The sequence below is a fragment of the Orycteropus afer genome, unplaced genomic scaffold (assembly GCF_000298275.1).
Source record: "Orycteropus afer afer isolate SDZICR_OR568_19922 unplaced genomic scaffold, OryAfe1.0 scaffold00016, whole genome shotgun sequence".
In the NCBI taxonomy this organism is placed as follows: domain Eukaryota; kingdom Metazoa; phylum Chordata; class Mammalia; order Tubulidentata; family Orycteropodidae; genus Orycteropus; species Orycteropus afer.
Window position 1 is genome coordinate 19,660,576 of NW_006921603.1, and position 27,212 is coordinate 19,687,787.

Consider the following 27,212-nt stretch of genomic DNA (forward strand, 5'->3'; position numbering starts at 1 on the left):
TTTTTTCTTCAGTTCTTTCAGCTTGAGAAATGCCAAATGTGTTATTCCCTTTTGGTTTTCTAACTCCAGGTCTTTTCACATTTCATTATAATAACTGACTTTGTCTTCTCAAGCTGCTCTTTGAAATCTTCTGTTCAGCTCTTTTATCTTGTCATTTCTTCCATTTGTTTTAGCTGCTCTCCATTCAAGGGCATATTTTAGAGTATCTTCTGACATCTATTTTGCTTTTTTTCTTCTTTCCTGTCTTTTTAATGACCTTTTGCTCTCTTCTTGTATGATGTTCTAGATGTCATCCTACAATTCATCTGGTTTTCAAACATTGGTGTTCAATTCATCAAATCTATTCTTCAAATGATCTCTAAATTCAGGTGGGATATAATCAAGGTCATATTTTGGGTCTCATGGACTTGTTTTAATTGTCTTCAGCTTCACTTTGAACTGGCATATGAGGAATTTATGGTCTGTTCCACAATCAGCTCCTGGCCTTATTTTGACTAAAGATATTGGGCTTCTCCTTAGCCTCTTCCCACAGATGTACTCAATCTGATTCCTGTGTATTCCATCTGGCAAGGTCCACATGTATAGCCACTGTTTATGTTGTTGAATAAAGGTATTTGCAAAGGCACATCATTGGTCTTACAAAATTGTATCATGCAATCTCCATTTCTGTCATCATTTCTATCACCAAGGTTACATTTTCCAACTTCCTGTGTTTCTAACTTTGTTTCTAACTTTCTCATTCCAATCATCAGTAAAATCAATACATCTTGATTGTATTCAATTTCAGACTGCAGAAGCTGGTAAAAATCTTCAATTTCCTTGTGCTCGGCTTTGGTGGTTGGTGCATAAATTGGAATGATAGTTGTATTGGTTGGTCTTCTTTGGAGGCATATGGATATTATCCTATCACTGACAGCCTTGTACTTCAGGATTTAGCTATGATTTAATGCAGTTTATACTCTTCATATTGCTTTATGAAGGAAGCAAACATGGTTCTTAATTTCTTATTATCTTTTCCCCTTCAATTCAAGTTTCTTTCTCCATTACTAGATGGATGAGCAACAGGAGCAATAACTCCCTGATCCTTGTCCTATAGTTGGTAAGGCCTTTTAAAAATGTATTAATGTGTTCCCTTCCATGAACACTGGTTCTTTGTCATAACTTTTCTCCTGTATCACTGCACATCTCAGTCAAATGTTTGCTTTTTTTCACCTAAGGCCTCAGGTTTCAGTCACTTAGTTGTCCTTGGCCCCAGAGGATAAAGAAATTTTAATTATCTTTATTATACTTATTTTTATACTATTATTCATACATTTATAGAAGCTCTTGAAAAAGACTTTTTTAGTGCCAGGAAAAATCTATAGCAATTAATATAATTTTTAATTGTTTTAGAAAAAAATCATAAAGTGTGAATCACTCACATAATAATCATGTCAGAAGATGATTCTTTAGAGACTTGATGGAAATCTCAGCTCTAAAATGAAAGCGGAGGTTTCATTCTGTCTTGTATCTCTGTTGAAAGAACAACCATTAACTTCCCACAGACCTTAAAAACTATTTCTTTGAGTCAGCTACCATCACAGCAGAGGTGCATGGATGTGCACACTATCCTAAACTGTTTCTCTTGATGTGGACACACAGACAGGGAAGGAAAGATGCACTGACCTCATTTTGTTTTGTCCAGTTGAAACTACCCCTCCAGTTCCTAACCTATTTGAAGCTCACCTTTAATGTTGAAAGAGATGTACTATCTTTCAAATAAGACTTGTCAGTCAAAGAACTATGTTTTTATAGGCTATGGAAGGAAAAAAAAAAATTCCTTACTTAGGAAACATACAGTAGTTATATTTTAGGTATATGTTTTGTCCAATCCAAAAATTCACTTACTCTATTTTCACTTGAGCCTAGAGGAATACATCTATTTTCCAGTTATCTCACTTTTCCATAATTAAAAAAATCAACTCTAATGCAATGAAGTAATTTAAAATCAAGAAATATCTTTGTTTTTCCCTAAAGAGAATTTTCTTGTTTGTACTGTTCATTTGTTTAACATTCTGAAGAAACCCTTAAGCTAAGAGGTCACAGTCTAGGTGTTGGTAGCTGCTATCAATTAAAGCAAAACAACATAGTCAATAAAGATGGTCTAACACATCATGTAGCCTATATGAGAAAAGATTTGGGGGAAGGGAGGATAACCCTTCTTATCTGCATATTGTTGTTGTTGTTATGTGCTGTCGAGTCGGACCTAACTCATAGTGACCCCTCCTTGGGTTTCCGAGGCGGTATCTCTACGGAAATATATTGCCCAACCTTCCTTCCGAGGAGGGGCTGGTGGGTTTGAAACGCCAGCCTTCTGGTTAGCAGTCAAATGCCTTAGGCACTATGCTACCAGAGCTCCTTCTTACCTGCATGCTCATCTTTATTCTTCTAATTTTAATTAAATAAAATGCATTAAATTCTAGTAAAAGACTAAGAAATTTATTTTATAATCAAAGTGTAATTCCAAGGACTGTAACCATGCCTAGAAACACAAGCTCACTTTCTGAGACCTGCTATGATAGACAGACATATCTTTCTATTGGAAAGATCCAAGATTATTTTCCAGACTTTGTAATGTGTGAGCTTTTAACTCCATTGTTTCTAGATCACAATGTTGATAAGGCACTGAAAGTGGGCTCATCTGTTTGGGGGCTTTGGCTGTTCCAACAGCAGGCCTCTGACCTGGCTGTCTAGAATTGGACAACCTGGGCTCCAGTAAGACCTCTGCTCCCTAGTTACCAAGTGACCTTGAAAGTTACTGGATCCTCCATTTCATTGGTAAATTAGAGAAGATAAAGATATCACCACATAAGGTAAAACAATACTAATTCTAAATAAATGTTATCAATATTATGCTCATTTTTCAGTCCTCACAACAACCCTGTAAGGTAATGATTGTCTCTGCTATACAAATTATGGAATTGAGGCGCAATGTAAACTTATTCAAAGGCATACAGAAAATAAGGGTTGAACCCATTTGAACTTATAAAAGTCCATGCTCTTCCTTCCATTGTTAACAATCTCTTTAAAGTTATATGATTTGAGCTTGAATATGCTTTTTGTCTATTCCTTAAAAACCTGGACCTTGTTCATCGTTTTCATTTCTCTGTGTTACTCACTCAAGTGTCTACATCTGAAAGCGGGACCAAGGATATAGCCCCTATCTTGCCTTTCAGTTATTCTGAAGCATTAGTTTTTTGCTATAAGAAAAAATTCCATCCTGGAAATCTGATTACATAGCTCTGCACTAATGTTTGTGCAAAGCTCTGCCACTTCCTTGGAGCCTTTGTAACATGTGTTAGTAACTGAGGTCACTAATGGGTAGAGAGATCAACAGTTAAATAGGGTCTAAGTGAAATATTTATAAAGCTGGTGAAGGAACTGTTACAACTGGGACCACATCCCTTGGGCCATATACAATTCATTTCATAGAACAACTTATCTTTATGTATGTCAAAAGACATCGTGCTTCCAACATTTGTATAATGTTTTGGTGACCTCCAAAAAGGAAATTCATAAACATGTTTTGAGAGTCTACTATGTGCCTAACACTATGTTTGGGGGTAGAGGGAGTCAATTCATAACCACTGCTGTAAGCTAATGATCTAGTGGAAACAAATATCTAAATAATATGGAACAAAATATGTGCTGCAGTTACTATACTAACAATGTGTACCTTTGTTTTCCCTGAAGCAAATGTCAGAGAGAGATAGAAAGCTTTCAACATGTGTTTATTGAGCAAAAGGAATATATTATCATCAAACAAGAGAAGGTTACAATTTATTCTGACTAGGAAACTTGAAGGTCTCAAGGAAGAAATGGTACTGGCCTTGAAGAATGAGTCAGGTTGTGATTGGTGGAAAGGGAGAGATCGTCAGAGGCTGAAGAAGCAGCTTGAGCATAAGGCAGAGAAGTGTGTGGGTATATTGCATGTTCAGGGAATGTCAAGGAGAGTTTGCAGCTAAGTGCAAATTTCACAGAAACAATAGTGGAAAATGAGGGCGTGAAGGTAAGCTGGAGCCAGTCATGAAGGAACTAAATGTCACAGAATGGATTTTGAGTTCTATTTTCTGAATAATAGGGAAGGGTTTTAATGAATGAGTAATAAATTCATATCACTGATTTGGGAAAATAATTCTGGGATAATGTAAAGGATAGATTTAGAAGATGAAACTGGAAATAGGACCCTGGTAGGAAGCTTGTGTAGGGGGCTTGTGGAGTACTACTGTCAGTAAGAGATGATGTAGCCTTCAATAAGAGCCCCCCTCCTTTTTTTCTTTTTTTTTGCCTGAGAAAACCAAAGAACATTCTGAGGGACTAGAGACCACTCACCAGAAAAAGAATTTTGTCAATGAATTGTCTAAGGGAAGTCAGGGAGAATGAGAGTAGGGTCAATGAAGAGTTGGTAGTTGTAGCCACAGTGACTTGGAAGATTATAAGTATCTCATTCCCTGATAAGACTGGAGTTTTGGAAAATCTCATGTTTTAGTTTCATGGCCGTGCCTAAAGAAATGTGTTAATGGAATTTTTCAATTCCTTTCAATATTACAAAGCATTATTTTCTATTGTGAAGGCATAAATCTGTTCGACAAAACTAAACCATTCAAAAGAAAGCGTAGGATGTGTTCAAATGGAGACCACATCTATGCCCACTGAAGCTTGAACAAAGCCAGCAGCCTAGGAACGAGCATATCAGACATCCATAGGAAACATCATAACAGCAGTGCCTTAGAGAGCTGCCTTAAGTAGTTATTCTGAGCCTTGAGCTGTTTTTTCTTCAGAATATATTTCACCTCTTTCATTTTCTCTTTATTTTTCCTTCCATGCTTACGCTTTTAGAGGAAAAGTCCGGTAAGAAATAATAAGCCTTTTTCACATTTTGGCCAAACATTATTTATTCTGTTCATTTTCACAATCTACATATTTAATGAGTGAATGTGTTTTACACCTAAATAAGGTTCTTAGTTTTAAAAACAAACGTTTGGTAATCAGGGAAAGTTCTAATTATGCCCCGTGGGAAAAAGAGGAAGTCGGTTGCTAAGTGATTTTGAAACCCTGTTATTAAGAGTCACAGGGTAGTTTTGTAAAGATTCACCTGTGTTTTAACCATAGACATATGATCACATATTTTAGGTACTAAGTTTCATTTATTGCAACTTCCACTTGAATTAGTCAAGCTACGTATACATACCCTGAGCTAATCTAAAAAAAAAAATTAAATTTTTGTCTAATGTACAACATGATAGCACCTTGAATGCTTGAGAAGCTGGCTGTGGTAGTTTGGTTCATGTGTCAACTTGGTTGGGCCTGGTTGAGTGGCTGGGCAGCTGGTGGTAGTTAATCCCCATGAGGAGACTGGCAATCAGCTCTATGGTGGGATCTACCACAAGCAGCTGGGTAGCTGCCTTTGGGTATGTGGTCTGCCTCCTGTATATAAGGAGGAGCTTTGAGAATGGTCTCTAGCCTATAGCATGCTTGGACTCTGCATGTAGCTGTGTCGTTGCTCAGCAGCCTGCCATGTTCTGCCAACCTTGGGACTTACACTGGACTTAAGTTAATGGCCTGCTGTGTGGTTTGGTAACATCAGGACTGTGCCTTTTGACTTGTCAACCTTGGGGCTTCTCAGCCTCAGCAGCCAGCAGCTGTCTGAGCGAAGAAATGCCTCTAGCTCCAGTGGGCCGGGAGCAGGAGGCAGAGTTGGACCCCAAGGTTGAGGGGCTTTCACCCAGCCCCTAGAGCCTGGCACTTTGATCTTGGTCTTAAAGCCTCCAAATAGTAAGAATAAACTCCTGTTTGTGAAGGCCATCCCATTTGTGGTATATCTCTTGTCAGAACGGCACTAGGTAACCAGAACATTGGCCTAGGAGAGAAGAGTATTCTTTCCGTCTTTTTGTAGTAAATCAGAAAGACGCTCCCTACCTTTGCTCGATTTTGAAATATCCCATCTTGTATTGGAATTGCCAGAAACTGAAAAAGAGGATCTCTATAAAGTACAAGTCATCAGCATACTACTTTTCAGTATCAGTGGGTGATTTTCAGTGGCAGCACAACCCTTGTATGATGTACCTATATAGTTTTATTTTAGAGCAACATGGAAACAGTTCTACTCAAAATTCCTCAGTGGCCCAGGATGGCAATGCATGGCTAATACAGGTGACCTTGACATTGGGTAATATGAAAATATTGTGTTTCCATATTAACAAGCACCAGGAAGGGGTTGGTTTGTTGTTTCACTCACCTTAAGTGGATGCTGCAATAAGTGTGGTCACCTCATATCCCACACCCATTGACCCAAACCTGTCACTCTGTACCACATATCAGATATGGAACTCATATAAAATCCATGTTATAGGAGGGTGGAGGAGTGGAAGGCACCAAACTAAATTCACTGCCGTTGAGTTGGATTCGACTCATAGTGACCCCTCCTTGGGTTTCTGAGGCAGTATTACTGCAGAAATGGATCACCCAATCTTCCTTCCAAGGAGCAACTGGGAGGTTTGAACTGCCCGCCCTCTAGTGAGCAGTCAAATGCCTTAGGTAATACACCACCAGAAAGGCACAGAAAGAACAAAATGGACTCAACATGTTGCAATTTATCAAAATGTGGGTCCCTGGTCTTTTTCTCCAAAAATAAAATAAGCACTTATTGTTATAATTGTTATGACTAAACTAAACAGCCCACTTGTGAGTAATTAAGATTTAGCTATGTGTTTCAGTGTATGTGGTAGTACAATATCATTGGTGTACTTTCATAGCACAGTTTTAACAGTTTTAACCACAAGTATCCAAACCCATTTTCATTGAGTCAATTCACTACTCATATGTCTTCAAGGATAAGTCTTTCCCTACCTCTTGCTTCATTATCCTTTAGAACTGTTTTGTTAATTCCTTACCCTTGTCAAATCTTAATGAAGACTTGATCATAATAGGTTTTTAGTTTCTCTTCTCAAGTGGAGTTTCGGAATATCACCTTGACCATGTCTGATTGGATATGATACATGTTCACTGTAACCCAACTTGTAATATATAGAGAAAAAAGTTTAAATATAGGGAAACATGTACAATATTGGGGCAAATAGTAGATGCTTCTGTTCCTAATGAGTTGAATCAGAAGGCAAGAAGAAAAAAAGTCTGTATTCCTTCCAGTTAGAAGACAACCCCTTCCTTTCTTAGGCGTATGAATGTCTTAGTTAATTTTGGTTTACTTGCCAAATAGTTTGTCTTCCCTCTAGTATTTAAAAGAGGACGTTTTCTTAGATAAGTAATAAGCATAATGACCATATATTCTAATTCTTCCCTAAAAAATTCTCTAACATGAATCACTGAATTTGTTTTGACTCAAACCAAAAACCAAACTCACTGCCATCGAGTTGATTTTGACTCATAGTGACCTCCATTAGGTTTCCAAGACTGTAAATCTTTACAGAAGCAAACTGCCTCATCTTTCTTTGGTGGAGCAGCTGGTAGGTTCAAACCACCAACTTTTTGGTTAGAAGCCAAATCCCTTAACCAGTACACCACCAGAGCTCCTTTGGTTTTGATTAGACTAGATAAAAATAATATCTGCTTAGTACTTTATAACTCACGTAGTATTTTCCTCATTTCCCCATAGCACTGGATTTAGCAAGCGAGGATATTTAAAGCTTCAAGATCTACTATGACTAGATATTTAGTGAATTTGGCAAACAAGAAACATTAAGTTTGGTTACGTCCTCTTATTAACATTTTAAAATACTTTACCAATATTGGCTATGACTGAATTCAAGTTAATTCATTTATGCAAAACAAAATTATGATGTAAGGATGTTATAGGGACTGTGAGGACATATCCTATAGTATTTCCTTTTAGGGAGGCATGCTTAGATTACAAATTATATAACTTTTAGAAATACATGTTCTAACCAAAGATCTTTATTCCAGTGATCAAATCATAAATTAATGTTTATTCACTTTGAAAGTAGCCTCAAAATACAGTTATCTCTAATTTGAACACCAAAATAAAAGTAGAGGCAAACATAAAACATTTTCCAAAACTTTCTCTAGAATATATCAGAATACCAAGAGAAATCATGAACTGAGCAATTAAAGTTTAATTGGGAGCATAGAAAATTTGTTTACAAAATGAATAGACCAATTGGAAAATTCCTGTTAATCAGGTTTAGAAATGGAGTAAATAAGAACAGCCTCAAAAATTTACTGAGTGGTTATTGTGTTTGCTACAAATGCTTGCAATCAGACACAAATTAGCCACCTGCAGACTCTGAATAACTACAGACAGTCCCTGGGTTACAACCAAGATCTGTTCCTAACTGTGTAAGAATTTGTAGGTAAGTCAATAGGTGCATACAGTTCTTGGCCTTCCTTAAGCGCAAGAAAAGGCTAGAAGCCTTTCCGTAACTCAAAAACCACACATGCAGCAAATGAACCTGATTGTTTGAAGAATTTGTTGCAAGTAGGGATTGGTGCTGTGGTTAAGGCATTGGTCTGCTTAACCATAAAATTAGGCAATTCAATCTGCTTTCACAAAGAATTTACAGCCTTGGAAACCCGATGAGGGTCACTATCAGTCAGAACCGACTGATGGCAGTGGGCTTGGTTTTATTTTTTTAGGGGTTGGTTCAATCATTTTCAAAGGGAGGGCAATGTGAGGGTAAGCAGTAGTTATCTGCAGGGCTATGTGTTGGTTCATTCCAATAGACCGTCTGCTGAGAATTTGCATTTCCACCCCAGATATACTGAATCAGAATCTATATTTTAACAAGATGTCTAATGTCACCTGCAAATTCTCAGCGGGGGGTTGAACAAGAATGAAGCGGTTAGAAGCTTTGGTTGGCTGTAAATCAGAAGTTCCTAACCCAGGTACTTATTGTACATAAGTGTTTTATTTGATTGTACACTTAAAAACAATTTCATTTTAGCCCACATTCAAAAACCAGATTTCAAATTTAAAAAAAATGTGCATGTTCATCTTCTTCTCTTAGCACCTCCAAAGATCTGATAGCCCTAGGCCCACACTTCTGCATTACAATCCTGGGGGAAACTGAGTAGTGGTCAGAGAGCTTCCTGACTCAAACATACCCTTACACCTAGTCCTGCTCCTTACTCCTGTAAGTGTTTGAGTTTGAAATTCTGGACGAAGATCTCTTAGCTTATAAAATAATGAAGACCAGACACTGAATCTGTTTCCTTCCACTTTTGAAGCAAATTTTGTATATTGGCAGAACAAAGAACTTTAATTAAGGGCTTCAAAAAAACCAAACCAAACAAAACTCACTGCCATTGAATTGATTCCAACTCATAGCAACCCCCATTGGGTTTCCAGTGGGTAAGTGGGCAGTGGTAAATCTTTACGGAAGTAGATTGCCTAGTCTTCCACAGAGTAGCTGATGGGTTTGAACTGCCACCCTTAGGGTTAGCAGTCAAATGGCTTAGGTATAATGCCACTAGTGCTCCTTAAAGGCATTGAAGTTCTTGGGAAATGATAAGGAAAGGGTAAAATGAAATTTTTAACAAGAAAAGACCCTCTGCTCATGGCTAATACTCACCCAGCTGTCCTCTAGTCTGGCAGAGCCTATAACTACTTTACACTGGTACAATGGTTAAGTACTTGACTGCTAAGCAAAAGGTTGTTGATTCAAACCGGTCAGTGACTTTGTGGGAGAAAGATCTGGCAATCTGTTCCCATAAAGATGACAGCCTAGGAAACCCTATAGGGTAGCTCTGTCATTAAGGTCATTATCAGTCAGAATCAGCTCCATGGCACACGATAGCCAGATAGCCAGTTGCCGTGGAGTTAACCTAGACTCATGAGGACCTCATTTGTCTCAGAGTAGGACCGTGCTTGTGGAGTCTTCTGTGGCTGGTTATTTAGAAGCAGATGGTGAGGGCTTTCTTCCAAGATACCTCTGAATAGATTCAAACCTCCAACTTTTCAGTTAGCAGCCAAGATCCCTAATATTTGCTCTACCCAGGGACTCCAATTAACATCTACTTTAAAAATAAATAAATAAATAACAGTTGCATCAAGTCATCAAATTGACTTCTGGAGTTATTTTGCTTTTGAGAATTTCAGATAGCTCTTCATTAGAGATCTTGAGGTCTTTTGGTTCTGTACTTTTTTTAGCTTTTAGCTGGGTCTTATGGATTCTGGTTAATCAGCCTGTGACTAATATGAACAGCTATTCCTTCAAAAGAGTATAGTGATGATGACATTTGCAATTGGAGTCTCCAAAACTCTATCTTATGAGAATGTCTTTAATAATCTAGTTTCAAAGTAACTGGCAATTAAGGTCTGACTTAATTTGGGTGGATTAATATAATTGAAATTGTGTTTTTCTCTATAATCTTAAATTAATAATTGATCTTGAATTTAAAGATCTGCTTCTATGTGGTTGCAAACTGCATTTTATTTTGCATTAATTCTCACAATTTCATCTTGGTTTGTCACTTTTAAGCTCTTCTTTGCTGTATTTATATGCTACTTTCAAAAGGAAATTATTTACCATGCAATTGAATCTAAAATCGTAAGTTCCCATGTTTCCTTCTTTGAAAAAGACCTTTAGTCTGGCCTCTAAAGAAAAATAAAATCCAAATCTTCATATAAAAGAATGCCTCTTTTTCTTTCAAAACACAATATGGATTGGTCAGTAAAAGATCTTAAGCCCAGAAATACATATTCACAAATATCTTTTTTCCCAATTTTATTTAAGTTTCATACATGCATATAGATAGATTTTTAAGATATGTGAGATTAATACAGACCAACTCAGAAAAACCAAACCAAACTCACTGCCATCGAGTTAGTTCCAACTTATAGCAACTCCCAGATGTCCCAAGCACATGGAAAGAACTGCCAGCCTTCTGGTTAGCAATCAAATGCCTTAGGTACTATATTACCAGACCACCCCTTAAATAATATATGGACTAGAGTAAATATGTCTAGAGTCCTAACTACTTAACAATACTAGTCTGAGAAATAACCATTTTTGGACATTAGCTACAGTTGTTCTCTAGGATTCCTCCAGTAATGTCATGCTTGATATCATAGAAAGAACATGAGAATGGAAGATCGGGGATCTCAATTCAATCTCTGGTTCTGCTCATTTACCCTCTGCATGTCTCAGAGCCTCTCTTTCCTCTCCATATCATAAAGGGAGTTAGACTTGACATCCATGGAGGTCTGTTAGGTATAAAAGGCACAGGTATAAGAGTGGAACCAACCTTTTCATTCGAGCAACCTCCTGGCTGCTTTTAAGTTTTGTGCTTTGGGATGTGGTCGTTACTGGGTCCCAAGTAGCCTCTGGTTAGTTCATGGTCTAGTCCATATCCTGAAAATGAAACTGTGTATAATATCTCTTTCCCAACTTACATACTAGTCATTCTTGTTACCACGGAAGGATCCTAAAAGAGAGAAATCAGAGATTGTTGGAGTAAATTGGTAATTAAGCAACAGTCAAGGTCTGAGGAGTGAAAGGAGTGTATCTGCTTGTTTGGTTTTACCAGACATCATTTGGTCCACCAGTGTTCTGTTGGTGCTGGCCAGTTTTCATTATTCTCACCTGTGTTTGTTAGTTGCTGCTCTTCTTCCTCACTACATTCTTATGCATTGATAGAGGCTGCCCAAATAACTAGAACAAATATCTTCACAATACAGTTCTCATAAACACACATCCAATGACACATTAAAGGAAAAAGCCAGACAAGGAAGTTCCCCTAGAGTCAACTCCACTCATGGCGACCGTCTGTATAACAGAAGAAATGTTACCCAGTCCTGAGGCATTTTCATGATCATTGGTATGTTTAAGTCCATTGTGATTATTGTGTAGTGCTTTCCAACCTAGGGGGCTCCTATTCCAGCACTATATTGAACAGCAGTCTATTATGATTCATAAGGTATTCATTAAGGAGCTCTGGTAGCATAGTGCCTAAGGCACTTGACTGCTAACCTGAAAGCTGGTGGTTCAAACCCACCAGCCACTCCTTGGAAGGAAGGTTGGGCAATCTACTTCCGTAGTGATACCACCTTGGAAACTCAAGGAGGGGTCACTATGAGTCAGGTCCGACTCGACGGCACATAACAACAACAACAAGATTTTCATTGACTAACTTTTAGAAGTAGATCTCCATACCTTTCCTCCTAGACTATCTTAGTCTGGAAGATCTGCTGAAACCTGCCCACCATAGATGACCCTATTGATATTTGAAACACACATGCCACCACAGTACAGCATACTGACAGATAGGAGGTAAGGAAGACGTCTCCTTAAATCTTGCCTCTAATTTTGTTGGCGCTCCCTTTAAGCTTTAATTACATAGGAAATGTACTGTGTTTATGGTAGTAGCTAATGCCCTATTGGTTCAGTGAATCAGTACACCCTGTACTACGTATTCTCAATCGTTGTCCCTTTGCTCCAAATAATCTGGAGAAAAATTCCTTCTAACAAGACATTCAAAGCTGCCAGTAATGTTTTCTTGTACATTTCTGTTTTGTTTTTGTGTATTCATAACTGAAAATAGTACCTCCCCATTATCAAAGCTTCAGTGTACAGTAGATAGTCTCTCTATAAGTTTTTCCAATCCTTATGGTTTAAATAAGCCCCAAACACAATGACTGCTTGTCTTCCATTACCCTGACTATTTGGAGTTTATTTGGTTAGCTGTTTATGAAGTCTTCTATTGCCCAAGCCTGTTGACTGATCCATCATTCTCTGACTAGGTGTCTGTTCTCTCTTCCTTTTTGCTGATCACAGAGGCGCAGCCCGGTAAGAACTCTCAACATTTTTACCTTAAACATGTATAGAGAAAATTGCTGCCAAAGCAAGGTGGCCAGGTTGGTTTCCCATTAAATTTATGATAACCAGTGTGAATGAGACAGATGAATTAGGTTTATTGGTTGAAAAGTTTAGGATTTTCAGAGAACTTGCCCATAACAAACTAAGTTCCTACATAGAAATTACAACTGCTAGAGCTAAATTTGAAAAACTTGCATATGTGTGTGTGAATATGTATGTGTGCATGTGTGTATATGTGTGTATGCATGTGTATATCTGTGTGTAAATGCAAGGTGTTGAGACTAGCTAGAAAGCACCATAGAAGTTGATAGCAAAGCGATAATAAAGAATAAGAAAACTAAAAAGAAGAAAGGAAACCATTTCTAAGCCAGATTGCATTTAAGGCTGAATTCAAAATGTGTTTCTGGACCATAATTTATAATGTTCAATGTACACTGTCACATATCCCAATTTCAGTTTGAGAGGAAGAGGCATGATTTCAAGGTAGCACTCCCAGGCTGTCATATACTTCTTTCATCACTGAAAACAAACTTTTAAAGGGCAAATCAGTGTTAATTTGTACTGTTCAGAGTAAAATCTGTCATTTTCCTCAGGTTGAGTTGTGTTATGAATTTAAAGCAATAAAAAGGGTCTTGATGTATTTGAAATGGCATCCTATCTAGTCAGGCCCTTGAGAGAAGAAATGGGACTGAAAACAGCACTCTCTAAAATACCCTTAGGCCTATTGTTGTTGTTGTTAGGTGCCATCAAGTCATCCCTGACTCATAGCGACTCTGTGTACAGCAGAACAAAACACTGCCCGATCCTATGCCAGTCCCACAATCTTTGCTGTACCTGAGCCCATATTGTAGCCACTGTGTCATTCCATCTTGTTGAGGGCCTTCCCCTCTTTCATTGATCCTTTGCTTTACCTCTTTCATTGACCTTCCACTTTACCTCCACTTTACCATTCTCCAGGGAATGGTTCCTTCTGACAGCATTACCAAAGTAGGTGAAACAAAGTCTGGCCATTCTTGCTTCCACGGAACATTCCAGCGGCACTTCTTCCATGTCAGATTTGTTAGTTCTTTTAGCAGTCATGGTACTATGGTACTTTCAGCATTCTTTGCCAACACCACAACTCAAAAGCATCGACTCTTCATTGGTCTTCCTTATTCATTGTCCAGCTCTCACATGCATATGAGGCAATTGAAAATACCAGGGCTTGTGTCAGGCGCACCTTAGTCTTCAAGTAGATATCTTTGCTCTTCAGTACTTGAAAGAGGTCTTTTGCAGCAGATTTGCCTAATGCTATACGTGTCTGATATCTTGACTGCTGCACCTTTAGGCCTGTGCCAATTCAATTAAGCAATTATTGTTTGAGGTAAATACCCTGGCCTAGCTGACATGTTGGCAGTTCTTTATTTAAACTACGGAGCTGGGGTTCAAAAGTTAAATGTTTCCAGGGACTGCTTTCAGATTGTGATTCCAATCCCATGGTTAGGTGATATCACAGATTATGAAAATTTATTATTTTTTATTTTTTTTAAAGGAGTGAGTTTACTAATCTGAAATGAAGGGGATTTATTTACAGTATACATATATCCACAAACAATCATTGAAAAGAGGAAAATGTGGTCACTGAATGGTGTTTTGCTGAATGTGACTTGTGTGCTGAACATCATCGCACATAACCTTTTCCATGTTGTCATGCCGGCAACATCAAGATCGTCAAAGATCTGTATGCTGAATCCAGCTGACAATGAATAGGGCTTTCTTTTCTACTGCTGCTGACCTGTCAATGATCATCGGAATAACTGTTCTTTATAAATTGATATTTTTATTCCTCCTAACTCTTAAACAACAGAGTTTCCTTGCATCTTTCTGCCTTGCTCGCTCCCACTTAACCGTGGATTGTTCATTGATGAGGGTGATTTAAGAAAAATATTACAAGGGCTCTTCTTCCTTAGGGCCTCAACAGTAAATATCTGTTGAATGAATCAGTACACCTGGGGATCCATGAGCACAAAAGAAGCTTTGTACCTTTCTTAGTTTCATGGGTATTTTACATTTTTAATAAAAGGAACAGAACAGAAAGGCCAAATGGCCTTCATTACAGCCTCTGGGGTTCCTGAACTCCTGGATCTCAGGACTCACAGTACTGAAGGGGCCCTGTTCTCTCAATGCCAACTTATTAACCTTGTGGTTGACTACTTGGAACAAGACCCCTTGTATTTTTTCCTTCAGACCTTATTAATAGAGAACTGATTATCTGTGGCTCCATAACTGCAAAAAAAAAAAATCAGCTCCATCAAACAGTTTCTCTATTTCTGTCCACAGGATCTTATTTTCCAAAAGCACCTATATCCACACCCCATAACGACCATAGCAGATTTAAATGAACATATTGGTTAGAAATTGTTTTACTAATAATGTAATAATTCTCTACATAGCACATGTAGTAGGGGAAAACATATTGCATTATTAGGCAAGACAAAACTGAAAATACAGCTTGGAAGATTAACCACCCACCTTATCAGGAGAAATCACTTCTCACTTAAAGAGAACATCTAATGGATCCTTGTTCATATGAAAACTTTTCCTCTCTTCTAAGGGATATAAGTAAAAATGGGTTAGAAAATTCTGGATGGAATTCTGGATAAGTCTTTAGGAAAGAAAAAGAGAAACTGCCTATAGGTCTGTTACAGAGATCTGGTACTAAGTTATTAATGTTATAATTTGAGAAAAGAAAACAAATATGGCCACTGGGTTGAGTCTTCATCAAACTTAGAAAATAGGGAAAACCTGTCTTTAATAACCACCCACCAAACCGTCATTCCTGGTGATCCCTGCCTGTCGTTCTCTCAAAGCTGGCCATGCCAAGCCATATCCTGCCCCATGATTCCAACCTCCTGACAGTCTGTTTTTCTGGTAGCACCTCCTGCTAAGAACTTTCCACTACTTGTGATTTTTCAGATTAAAATTTTTGATCTCCTCAATGCTTCTGTTATCTAAATAAACATTCTTAGTTAAAGGTCTATGGTGCTATAAATGGTAGAGATGTCTTTCTCAGATTACTTCTGACAGGACTATTTTCATTCCAATAGAATCACAATACCTTGAGCTAAAGGAATGACTTCTAATAAACGGATTGATGGGCCCTTGGCAGGCAGGTGGGAGAAATAAATGTAGAATGGAATCCCCTGGTTTGCTGAATAAAACAGACAATTCAATAGCAATGCCTCTAACTTTCCCTTCCCTTTAACACTTGTCACTTATACCTTTAAAAATTTCATTAGTAAATTGATGGCTGTTTATGTCAGCAACTTGTGGCTCCCACTTGACTAGAAGCAGATAATAGCCCTAAAACATTCTATAATGTTTAGACATTAATCGGGGACATGGATTATGGTAGCCTTGGATTTGCTTTCTCAGCTACTATAGAGTTCAAGGTTTTGTTTTGTTTTTGTTTTTAATGGACTATTCATTATTTGTTTTTAATTTGCCAAAACTATCCAGGTAAGGGTTTTTTTTTTTTTTTTTAATGGTTCAAAAGACTTGTTTATCCTCCCTTCCTCTCTGTAACCTTTGATTCAAATGAAAAATGGATTTATGCGTATATGTCTACAATTCCCAGCTTGAGTGCAGTTTGAATTATTTTTTATTTTCACCATCTGCATTTCTCAGTTCAGTTTAATGCATTGAGAGATATACACATATTGTACATAACATCTATGTGGTCTTAAACCTTATAGTGTCTATTTCTAATTCTAGGGTGCAATTAAAAGGAACTTATCCAGTAAGTATATTTTAGCTACAAGAAATAGAGTATGATTTAAAAGAAGGAACAGTCCCTTGGATCTTAGAGGATGTATACATTTGAATTATATATCTAGGCTTAATTTTTAAGGCTTACTTTTTCTACTTTTACAGCAAAGACATCTTGTAATAATAAAGGGACTCTATAGGTTCAGAATGATTAATGTTTAAATTCTTAAACTGAATCTGCTTTTGCAAAAAAATTGCTATCTTCTTCCTATATATGTCAGCTCTTTATGTAGCACTTAACTTTAGAAATGAATTTAATCAAGTATATATTTGTTGATTGGGGTGGGGAGAGGAGGAGGATAAAATGAACTAAGGTAGATATAATTTAACCATTCTTGTATTATTTGATATGAAAATTTAATCAACCAAACTGCTATGCTATTGGCATGTTTCCATCAAGTGAAATTTTCTTCCACTGCATACAACGCATTCCAAGAAACTCAAAATTCATGGTATGTAGTTGACAGATATGACATTTTCTTGGCATTTCAAGGAAACAACAGGCATGGAATGCTGGATTCATGTACCATGTGCATATGGCCTGGCTTAGTAGTCTCGTGCTAATTGAATAGCAGAACTGATCAACACAGCACACATTCAAAGAATGATATGCTATTCCATTAAGCTCAATAATATACAAATCTTTTTAATGGCTTATCCTAGAGGTTCCTTTGTGAATGAGGTTTTACAAATGCCAGAGGAAATGCCACTACATATGCCTGATACATGACTGTTGCATTGCCAGGGGAGAGGGCTTGTTTTCTGGGTTTGTTTTGAAAATTTTAATATTGAATTGCTTATTGATGGCACTTAAATCTCTTAGTGTTTCCAAACATAGCTCATAAAATATGCCAGAGGGAAGTGGTAAAAAAAAAAAAAAAAAAAGGACTAAAATGTTCCTTTGTCCTGTGTATCAGATGAAGAAGTGGCAAGACCCAGGCGTTCCACTCCAACTCCAGAACTTGTAAGGTGAGCATAGAAAACACTAGTTACGTTTTATGCAAGGCATCATACCCTTAATATTTTAAGCAAATCTCCTCTGAGCTAATCTTCTGACTGCCTGTTAATGAGGGGCCTGCCCACAGGTACAAGTTCATAGCATTGTCCCAATATACTATCATTTCTCATAAGTGCAGCCCCAGGGAGACCTTTAGGGAAGTACTCTGGGGTCATCTGAAGTAACCATCCATCAGAATGTTTAATCCTATCACTAATGAGAGGGTCTTTTGGTTTCTAGAATGCTGATCTGAGATAGTTTATTATCCCATGGAAAGGGTTACAACTTCATGATATGTTCATTCCACCTGTCACACACCAAAGGAATCTTCTTAGATGTCATTTTGGCTTTTGGCAAAGCAACACATTTTACACTGCATATTGTTTGGGTTGGGAGAGTGTTGTACAAACAGTGTTGTTTTCAAAATGACTGTTAATCACTATTTAAATGCTGGATTCTTTCAAATCTCTCCCTCCTCCTCCAATCCCTTCTCTTCACCTCTTCATCCCCTACCACACACACACACACACACACACACACACACAGAGAGAGAGAGAGAGAGAGAGAGAGAGAGAGAACTCATTAAGATCAATAAAAGAAATCAAGTCTAGAGAAGAAATAAAGAAGATTATGTAGCCCTTTGTTAATAATCTTTCTTGAGTAATAATTTAAGAAATAGTAAGAGTTTAATTTATTATTTCCCTGCTCCCCCATGATTTCTTGATAATCTGCTTCTTTCTGAGATGTGCTACTTTAGAGTTTTAGGAGGTTATGGTTAGTCTATTGGGTGGGGAAAAAATGGAATTAGAAGCTGGAAGAATCACTGCTTACTCAAACACAAACACTGACATCCTGCATGGCTGGTCACCTAACCTACCTATGCCTGCTTTTTTACTAATCATAAACTGTATTAACTACATCAAAGAGATGTAGTGAAGACAAACATAAATGTTTTGTGAAATCTTAGGGGAGAAAAGTGCTTTGCAATAAACTCTTATCTCTAATATTATCGTCTCAGTATAAATAATCATATTGCTTGGAAAAGACTTTCTCTCCTTCCAACAGAAATAGGTTGGAACCCACTGAGAGCCAGGGATCTTATCTCCTACCAACTGTCTTATCCCATAACATATTTATATATTTGACATCCTTGATAATATTTTCGAGCCCTACAGGAGCTTTGTATACACATGCTTGCAGGCATACTTACATAGTGCACATACACATACATGCACACACACCTGTCTGACCTAGAGAAATAGTTGAAAGCTTGTAACTTATATATCTTTTGTAGCATTAACAATCACTATCTTTCTGTCTGTTTTGCTTCAATGTACATAATTTAGCAAAAAGCCTCCAGATGACACTGTGGCCCTTGCCCCCCTCTTTGGCCCACCATTAGAATCAGCTTTTGATGAACAGAAGACAGAAGGTAAAAAAAAGAAAAATAAAAAAATATTATATATCTATGGATTTGTTTTTCTTTTCAGTGAAATATAACTTACCTAAAGTGTTTTGAGGCATTTTTTTTAATTGACTGATATATTTATTTGGTGAAAATATACACAAAAATACACTACTTCAACAATTTTTACATGTACAATTCAAACTGATTACATTCTTCAAGTTGTATAACCATTCTAGCTATCCTTTTCCAAATCATTCCACCACCGTTATCCTAAACTCATTGCCCACTAAGCCTCTCATCTAACCTTTCAAGTTACTTTTATCAATTTGATCCCACATAGATAATTCTTTAAAAGAGCATAATGGCTAAGGAAGACATGATTTATTAATTAAGCTAAACTATTATTTGGGTCAAAGAAGATTTTAGGGGGTGTAGTGTTGGTTCAAGATTTAAGGTGTAAAGATTATTTCAGAGTAGTAGTTTCAGAAGTTCATTCAGCCTCAGTTCATCCAGAAAATCTGGATTTCATTGAGAATTTAATATTTTTAATGTATCATCAGATTCTTCTCTGAAAGAAAAGTTCCGATGTAGGAGTTCTATAAAGCATAAGAATTTAGTTTTCAAATCTCTATTATTTTAGGATTTGAAACTTAACTTTTAAATATATATAAATTCTTTATGACCTCTTTTGAGGAGTGAATTTGTTAGCTATCATATACATATATATAGCTAACAAATTCACTCCTCAAAGAGGTCACAAAGAATTATCACAAATCACTGGTCAGGAAGGAAATGCTCTGTGAGCTAAACAGCCATCATTGGAGGTATTAGCAGGAGCACAATGGAGCCAACCCACCACCATACTTTCCATCATAGCACTGGCATTGTGTTCCAACCTCTCTGACCACATCTTCTCTATGTTTCACCCCATCAATGGAAGTACCAACTGCATTGCTCAAAAAAAGATGTTTACAGGCTCATGCATGACCCAGGAATGACCTTGAATCATTTAGCAACTTAGAAGTAAAATGTTGTGGGAGAAAAAGAATATAAATATTTCTTTCATTATTATTGGATTTACCTCTTAAATATTCATTCATACATATAAAAGAAACTCTCTTAAAAAGTACCTAATCTACTCCTGAAATGTGTTGATGTCCAATATACATCTCCTCGGTAGCTGTGTTTGTTAATATATATTATGTGACTTAAGAGCACTGTGGTAAAATATTATTTTTCCAGGACCCATTGGTGAAGGAAATTAAATGTAATGAGTAGGCTAAACCAAAATAACAAAGAAACACCAGAGTAGGGTGAATATGACAAGACAGGATTTTATTTCTCTTCATACTACCGGTCTAGAAGTAAGCAATATAATACTGATAGTTGTTATTGTTGTTATGTGCCGTTGAGTCAGACTGGACTCATAGCAACCCCTCCTTGGGTTTCTGAAGAAGTATCACTACGGAAGTTGGTGGCCCTAAGGAGCCATGTTGGTGGTTAAGTGCTCAGCTGCTAACTAAAAGGTCAGCAGTTCAAACCCACCAGCCACTTCATGGTCGAAAAGACCTGACAATCTGCTTCTATAAGGATTATGACCAAGGAAACTCTATGAGGCAGTTCTACTCTGTCAAATAGGGTCACTGTGAGTCAGAATTGACTCAATGACACACAACAACAGGGTAGACCAGCCATCTGGTTGCCCCTGGTCTCATCATCTCCCAGTCAGAAGAAAGGGGAAAAAGGGCAATGGAATTCATTGCCAGTAATAAGTGTGGAAGATGGATGGATACTGGGAGACAGCTAGCAGTCAGCCACACCTGAAATGTTTCGAATGATGTAGTTAAGAAAAGGTATAAGGAGAATTCCTACATCCTCTTTCAACTATTTAAATGCCTATAACTTAGAACCTCTATATAAAAGTTGTCCTGTGATAAAGCCTTCAGCTATGTTATAAACTCACCTATAATCAATCCTGGTAAAGAAGAGGGAGCAAAAAGGGGGAAGACTCTCAATGAGATGGACTGATACGGCTGCAACAATGGCATAGCAATGATTTTGAGGATGGTACAAGACTGGGCAGTGTTTCATTCTGTTATATATAAGGTCATCTTGTAAACTGGTTGAAATTGACTCAATGACACCTAACAATAACATAACCAATCACACATTTACTTACATAGTTGTGTAGGAAACAAGGATTGGATTGGCTTTGTTGCATCAAATTTAAGGTATCATGTAAGGTATTCATAATTTTATGCAAAATATAATTTAAAAAAAAAAGTTGGTGTCCCATCTTGAATGGGTGGTGAACAACAACCAAAAATAAAGTGCTGCTTCACGTTTTTGGAGAATGTTTGAGTACATGTCAAAAGAAAATAGAGCTAGGGCTGTCTTTTGGTTTTATGATAGAAAAGGAGTATTCAACCAAACTTATCAATGAGACTAGCTTGATTTTTCTTTCTGTGGTTTCTACCCTGATGTTCTGTAAAGTTTCAACATTCACACAAACCACATCAGTTCTTCCAAAACCCACACTTCCCTTTCTTACTGCATACTCCTCCTTTTTTTTTGATTGGTTCTTTAATCCTTAGTTTAAAAGCCCTGCGGAAAAAATATTTTGGAATCAGATACACTTGGATCAGACCTTAGTTCTTCTACTTTCTCCAAGTATGCTCTTGCTCAACTTATTTAATCACTCTAATCCACAGTTTCCTTTCCAAAAATAGTATTAATGTCAACCACATGGTGGTATTGTGAGGATTAAAAGGTATAAAAATTATAACTGGCATTGTGTTAAGGGTTTTATGTATAGTATATTCATATACATTACCTTCTTCTAACCCTTCTCCTTCAACTATGTGAAATTGTTCTTATCCTTGTATTACACCCAAAGGATCAAAAGTTCAAAGAGGTTAGATAACTTGTCCAAGGTCCTACATTAAGTATAGAGTCTGGATTCAAACCCACATCTAACCAACTGTGCTCTCCATCATAATGAACTGAAAGTAGTATTTGCACAACTCAACAATTTTTAGACAAAAAACTCAATTCAAAAATGAGCAAAGGATTTGAATAGATGTTTCTCCAAAGAAGACATATAAGTGGCCAATAAGCACATGAAAACATTTCATCAACATAATTAGCCATTAGGGAAATGCAAATCAAAATCACAATGACATACTACTTCATACCCACTAGGATAGTTATTATAAAAAATAATAATAATAAAATTTTAAAAAATAGTAAATAACAAATGTTGAAGTGGTGTGGAGAAGTTTGAACTCTCATCATTGCTAGTGGAAATGCAATATAGTTCAGCCACTGTGGAAAACTATCTGAAGTTTCTCAAAGAGGTAAACACAGAATTGCCTATTACCCAGCAATTCCACGTTTAGGTATGTACCCCAAATAATTGAAAACAGGGACTCAAACAGATATTTGTGTACCAGTGTTCACTGTAGCATTATTCACAATAGTCAAAATGTGGAAATAACCCAAATATCCATCAACAGATGAATGGATACATAATATATGGTATATACATACAATGGAATGTTATTCAACTATAAAGAGAAATGAAGTTCCAATACATGCTATGAGAGGGATGAACCTTGAAAACATCATGCTGACTGAAATACTAGAAAAAAGGACAAATATTGTATGATTCCACTTACATGAAATATCAAGAATGTGTAAATGCATAGAGACCAAAGTAGATTAATGGTTGCCAGAGACTGGGGAAAAGAGTAATGGGGAGTTATTACTTAGTGGATGCTGAGTTTCTCTTTGGGGTTATTTAAAAGTTTTAGAACAGATAATGGTGATGATTGCATAATGATGTGAATATAATTAATGTCACTGAATTAAATACACTTAAAAGTGGTTAAAATGGCAAATTATATGTTACATATGGTTACCCAAAATAAAAGTTAAAAAAAAAAAAAAATAGTATTTGCATAGTACCTGACACATGATTACCCCATCTACTCCCACAGAGATACCACCTTGGAAACCCAAGGAGGGGTTGCTATGAGTCAGATCCAACTCCACAGCAGTGAATTTGGTTTGGTTTTTGACACGATAGATGCTTAGACCTAAACTCATTGCCATCAAGTCATTTCAATTCACAGCGGCCCTTGCTTGGGTTTCCGAGGCTGCATCTCTAAAGAAATAGATTGCCCAATCTTCCTTCCGAGGAGTGGCTGGTGGGGTTGAACTGCCACCCTTCTGGGTAGTAGTCAAATGCCTTAAGAGGTAATATTTACATTGTTACCATAGCAATAAAGAACTCAAAACAAGAAAAGTGAAGAAATAGAAGAAATGTTAAATTCAGTGTCTTTAGGCCAATACTTATTACCTTTATGTATACCCTGATTCATTTTAAATATCTAAGAACTTGTTAATTTTTCCAATATTTTCTTAATATAGTCACTAAGTATTTTTAGAAAAATTTTATTTTTCTTTATGATACTAAAATAGTTTTATTTAAAAACCTTGGAAGACCTTTTAAAAATACAAACCACTCTACATGACCCAGATGTTTCATTCTTGCTACATATTCATATCAAATTTTAAATAAACCACCTAAAATCAAGACAAATGCTCATAAAATTAATGTCTGATTTTCAATGAGTGCCAGAAACTGAGTTAATACAGTTACTGATGATGATGTTGTTGTTGTTGTTAGGTGTCATCGAGTCATCTTCAACTTATAGTAACCCTACGAACAGTAGAATGAAGCACTGCCCTGTCCTGTGGCAGCTCCACGATCCCTGCCATACCTCAGCCCATCACTGTAGCCACTGTGTCAATTCATCTTGTTGAAGTCCTTCCCCTCTTTCACTGACCCTCCACTTTACCAAGCATGATATCCTTCTCCAGGAAATGGTCCCTTCTGACAACATGACCAAAGTAGGTGAGACAAAGTCTGGCCATCTCGCTTCCAAGGAGCATTCCGTCTGCTCTTCTTCCACAACAGACTTGATAGTACTTTTAGTACTCCATGCTATTTTCAGCATTCTTCACCGGCACAACTCAAAAGCATCAACTCTTCTTTGGTCCTCCTTATTCATTGTCCTTATTCATTCAGCTCTCACATGCATATGAGGTGATTGAAAATATCATGGCTTGTGTCAGGCACACCTTAGTCCTCAAGGAGGCATCTTTGTTCTTCAGCACTTGAAAGAGGTTTTTTGCAGCCAATTTGCCCAGTGCTATACATTGTCTGGTATAGCTATACATGCTCTGGTAGCATGGTGCCTAAGGCACTTGACTGCTAACCAGAAGGCTGGCGGTTCAAACCCACCAGCCACTCCTCGGAAGGAAGGTTGGGCAATCCTACTTCCGTAGTGATACTGCCTCGGAAACCCAAGGAGGGGTCGCTATGAGTCGGGGCCGACTCAACGGCAAATAACAACAACAACATACATTGTCTGATACCTTGACTGCTGCTTCCATTGGCGTTGATTGTCAAACCAAGTAATATGAAGTCTCTGACAACTTCAAACTTTTCTCCATTTATCATGATGCTGCTTATTGGTCCAGTTCTGAGGATTTTTTTTTCTTTATGTTGAAGTGTAATCCATATTGCAGACTGTATTCTTCAATCTTCATTAGTAAGTGTTTCAAGTCATCCTCACTCTCAGCAAGCAAAGTTGTGTCATCCACATATTGCAGGTTGTTAATAAGTCTTCCTCCAATGCTGATGCCATGTTCTGCTTCATACAGTCCAGGTTCTTGGATTATTTGCTCAATGTACAGATTGAATAAGTATGGTGAAAGGATACAACCCTAGCACACTCCCTTCTTGATTTTAAACCATGCAATGTACCCTTGTTCTGTTTGAACAACAGCCTCCTTGTCTATGCACAGGTTCCTCATGAGTACAATTAAGTGTTCTGGAATTCCCGTTCTTCTCAATGTTATCCACAATTTGTTATGATCCACACAATCAAATGCTTTGGCGTAGTCAATAAAACACAAGTAAACATCTTTTTGGTATTCTTTGCTTTGAGCCAAGATCCCTCTGACATCAGCAATGATATCCTTCATTCCACGTCCTCTTCTGAACCCAGCTTGCATTTCTGGAAGTTTTCTGTCAATATACTGCTGCAACCATTTTTGAATTATCTTCAGTAATATTTTACTTGCATGGGATATTAGTGACATTGTTCAATAATTTCCACATTCTGTGGGATCACCTTTCTTTGGAATGGTTACAAATCTGGATCTCTTCCAGTCAGTTGGCCAGGTAGCTGTCTTCCAAATTTCCTGACATAGCTGAGTGAGTGCCTCCAACACAGCATCCATTTGTTGATACATCTCAGTGGTTATCCCATCAATTCCTGGAAATTTGTTTTTAGCCACTTCCTTCAGTGCAGCTTTGACTTCTTCCTTCAATACCATTGGTTCTTGGTCATATGCCACCTCCTGAAATGGATAAACATCAACCAATTCTTTTTGGTACAGTGACTCTGTATATTCCTTCCATCTTCTTTTGATGCTTCCTGCATCATTCAATATATTGCCCATAGAATCTTTCAGTATTGCAACTTGAGGCTTAAATTTTTTCCTCACTTCTTTCAGCTGAGAAATGCTGAGGATGTTCTTCCCTTTTGGTTTGCCAACTCCATGTGTTTGCACATTTCGTTATAATAATTGACTTTGTTTTCTCTAGCTGCCCTTTGAAATTTTCTGTTCAGCTCTTTTATCTTGTCATTTCTTCCATTTGCTTTAGCTCCTCTCTGCTCAAGGGCAAGTTTCAGAGTCTCTTCTGACATCCATTTTGGTCTTTTCTTCCTTTTCTGTCTTTTTTAATGACCTTTTGCTTTCTCCATGGATGATGCTCCTGATGTCATCTCACAATTCTGGTTTTTGGTCATTGGTGTTCAATACATCAAATCTATTCTTTAGATGGTCTCTAAATTCAAGAGGGATATATTCAAGGTCATATTTTGGCTCTCATGGACTTGTTTTAATTGTCTTCAACTTCAAGTTGAACTTCCATATGAGCAGTTGATGGTCTGTTCCACAATCACCTCCTGGCCTTGTTTTAGCTAAAGATATTGAGCTTTTCCATCACCTCTTGCCACAGATGTAGTCAGTCTGATTCCTGTGTACTCCATCTGGTGAAGTCCACGTGTATAGCCAATATCAACCTGATATTAAGTGCCCTTAAATTATCAAGAGAAAGAAAATGTAGGAACTATGTGTTAAAAGTTTTTATTTAGCTGTATTTACACACCCAGACACCTCCATACACACACACACCACACCATTCCTATTTTCATTCTCTGCTTGAGTAACATGAGGAGCAGCACATTCCTAAATTAATTGCCAGGTTGCTAAGAAAGGGGAAATAATTTTTTGATGCTCAACTTAAATTCAAATTTTAAGTTCTAAAGTTTAGGAAGTGTTCTGTTTTGAACTCACCCTGGGAAATTTTCTTTTTATGTTTCCAGTTCTTCTAGATCAGCCTGAGATATGGGGTTCAGGCCAACCAGTGAATCCAAGCGTCGAGTCACCAAAGTTCATAAGACCTTTTCCCACTGGAAGTAAGTTATGTGTCTGTTCTGTCTGGAAAAATGAGTGAATCATTTTACTGTCTGTCTGCATAGTGAAATTAGGCAACTCTCAGAAAATCTACTTAAGCAACATTTGAACTGTATATTATGAAAAAATGTTTTTGTTCTAACAACATTTAGAGTTAAATGGGCCCAAAGAAGATTACCAAGTCAGAAATTAAAAGAATAATAAAGTAACATTATTAAACTTGAATCATGGTTCATGGTTCCACATGCCCCGTATCTGTTTGCTCATTCATTTTGTGTATGTATGTATGTATATATACCAAAACCAAACTCACTGCCATCAAGTTGATTCTGATTCCTAGAGATGCCCATTGAGTTTCCAAGGTTGGGCAATCTACTTCCGTAGTGATACCGCCTTGGAAACCTAAGGAGGGGTTGCTATGAGTTGGTTCTGACTCAACGGCAGTGAGTGTGTTTGTTTTTTGTTTTAAGTTGTCACAGAAGTAGATTGCCTCATCTTTCTTCCACGGAGCAGCTGGAGCAGTGCATTGGTTACCACCAAACTTATAGTTAGCAGCCTAATGCCTTAACCACTCCACCACCAGAATTCCATATATATATATATATATATATATATA

The 27,212-nt window shown here is 37.3% G+C and overlaps 1 protein-coding gene across 1 annotated transcript in view; it reads left to right on the forward strand.

Annotated features, from left to right (window-relative positions):
* Positions 1-27,212, forward strand: part of SGIP1 (SH3GL interacting endocytic adaptor 1) — a 167,018-nt gene that overhangs the window by 45,240 nt on the left and 94,566 nt on the right. The window contains exons 7-12 of the mRNA XM_042783350.1: positions 4,879-4,890; positions 12,789-12,800; positions 16,584-16,608; positions 17,555-17,606; positions 18,981-19,066; positions 26,506-26,598. Of these exons, the coding sequence (XP_042639284.1) occupies positions 4,879-4,890; positions 12,789-12,800; positions 16,584-16,608; positions 17,555-17,606; positions 18,981-19,066; positions 26,506-26,598 (280 nt within the window). The remainder of the gene's footprint in view (positions 1-4,878; positions 4,891-12,788; positions 12,801-16,583; positions 16,609-17,554; positions 17,607-18,980; positions 19,067-26,505; positions 26,599-27,212) is intronic.